The following is a 2,280-nucleotide window of genomic DNA, read 5'->3' as shown; positions in this document are numbered from 1 at the left end:
GTCCTTACCTAGCTACTGAGCATGTAGTCCTTACCTAGCTACTGAGCATGTAGTCCTTACCTAGCTACTGAGCATGTAGTCCTTACCTAGCTACTGAGCATGTAGTCCTTACCTAGCTACTGAGCATGTAGTCCTTACCTAGCTACTGAGCATGTAGTCCTTACCTAGGTACTGAGCATGTGTGACTCCCAACAAAGATGTTCCAGCAGTGAGAGGTCTCACTCTGTAGCTAAAACAGAGACCTGAACACAGGGTGAAAAGAGGAGCTGCAGCAATGAGCAGAACAACAAAAATATGGTGTTTTCTGAAAAAACCACATAAACCTATTCTGATATAACCTCTAAATACAATTATGAACCTGAAAATGAGGAGAATATGAGCTCTTTAAGTTATAACTGTGTGTCAGTGTGTCTGTGTGTGTCTCTGCTGCCCCCTTGTGACAGAAATATGTCACTGCAACCAGCTGTGCAGGTTCATGAGCAGATGTAAAAAGTGAATGTCGATGCAGATTTAATATCCAAATGTGACCATGGTAACAGACAGACGAGGACCAACTGTTAGACCTGCAGGTGTGTCTCACCTGTGTGTGTCCAGCTGAGCTGCTGAGTCAGCAGGTCCACCTGGACAGCAGCGTCTCTCCTTTCCACTGACTCGCTCTGACAGCCCGCCTCCCTCCTTTCTGCTGACTCGCTCTGGCAGCCCGCCTCCCTCCTTTCTGCTGACTCGCTCTGACAGCCCACCTCCCTCCTTTCTGCTGACTCGCTCAGCAAGAAGACACAGAGCGCCTCTCCTTCTGCAGGAGCGTCCATGAGTCCAGACGCCATCTCTGAAACCTGAGCACCAACAGAGACAGACACATCCTGACTCAGAATGGACCGTTTGGATAGTGTGACACTGCTGCAGGAGGGGGACACAGCGTTCTGCGGCAAAACGTTGAGACAGGCTCAACTTTTGTAGAAACTGCCTCTGTGTCCCGCTGCGGTGGCCGGTCATGTAACAGAGACCAGACTTGTGGGGGTGTTAACAGGAAACATCACTGCCTCTATCTCTGCCACACACAGACACACACACACAGAGACACAGACACACAGAGAGACACACACACACACACACACACACACACACACACACACACACACACACACACACACACACACCCCTCTACCATTCAATACCAGAGTTTATTTAGTGGAAATACATTCTTTTAGGGTGTTTTATTTTTTATATGAGAACACAACAGGATGTCACACGGTTGTTTTAATATAGGATATGACTTTTTAGCCAACGCCAAAATGTGAAAAATTAAGAATGAAAACAGCACTGATCATATCAAACAACTGTTGACACAAGCAGAAAATAAACTTAAATAATCTTTGAACCAAACCCCACCAGACTCCATGTAAATAATCAGGACTTTTAGCGTGTATAGAGCCAGCATATCTCCACCCAGACTCCATGTAAATAATCAGGACTTTTAGTGTGTATAGAGCCAGCATATCTCCACCAGACTCCATGTAAATAATCAGGACTTTTAGTGTGTATAGAGCCAGCATATTTCCACCAGACTCCATGTAAATAATCAGGACTTTTATCATTGTAAAACACAATTCATTCAAAGTGGACAGCAACTAAAAGCCGTCTTGGTTCATCTTTCCACTGTTCCAACAATCACCACTCTGGTTTGGTTGAAATAAACCCTTAATTCACCCATTTACATGTGGAGATATGCTGGCTCTATACACGCTAAAAGTCCTGATTATTTACATGGAGTCTGGTGGAGATATGCTGGCTCTATACACGCTAAAAGTCCTGATTATTTACATGGAGTCTGGTGGAGATATGCTGGCTCTATACACGCTAAAAGTCCTGATTATTTACATGGAGTCTGGTGGGTTTTTCTAAAAAACATTGCCAAAACATTTGAAACGATTGTTTAAATATAGAACAGATTTTTTAATGTAATGTAAATAATTTAGAATAAAAACAACATTTTTATCAAACAACTGTCGGAAAAGCAGGACATACAATGAAATACTTAATAATAAAATAGAATAATCTCAGAAGCCGCTACATTAGCACGATGCTAACAGCAGCTAACTAACGTCAACATTAACCGACAGGTGTAATAAAAGAGTCCGTTTGTTACCTGCGAGCTGAGGGGCTCAGAGGGAGCGCGTGGAGACGATATGACGTCTTAATAAAGGATTTAGCAAAAAATAAATAGGGTTTAACTTCAACACCAAAACACCGCAGACACGACGGTCTGCGCCGGAAACACTT

The 2,280-nt window shown here is 43.5% G+C and overlaps 1 protein-coding gene across 1 annotated transcript in view; it reads right to left on the bottom strand.

Moving 5' to 3' along the window:
* Positions 1-2,280, bottom strand: part of LOC144513756 (zinc finger Y-chromosomal protein-like) — a 7,116-nt gene extending 4,836 nt beyond the window's left edge. The window contains exons 1-2 of the mRNA XM_078244932.1: positions 2,147-2,280; positions 581-833 (exon numbers count right to left, since the gene is read on the bottom strand). Coding sequence (XP_078101058.1) covers positions 581-824 — 244 coding nt within the window. The 5' untranslated portion in view covers positions 825-833; positions 2,147-2,280. The remainder of the gene's footprint in view (positions 1-580; positions 834-2,146) is intronic.

The sequence above is a fragment of the Sander vitreus genome, unplaced genomic scaffold (genome assembly GCF_031162955.1).
Source record: "Sander vitreus isolate 19-12246 unplaced genomic scaffold, sanVit1 ctg339_0, whole genome shotgun sequence".
Taxonomy (NCBI): domain Eukaryota; kingdom Metazoa; phylum Chordata; class Actinopteri; order Perciformes; family Percidae; genus Sander; species Sander vitreus.
Note: the sequence above shows the minus strand (reverse complement) of the source record. Positions and strands in the feature narration are given on the sequence as shown.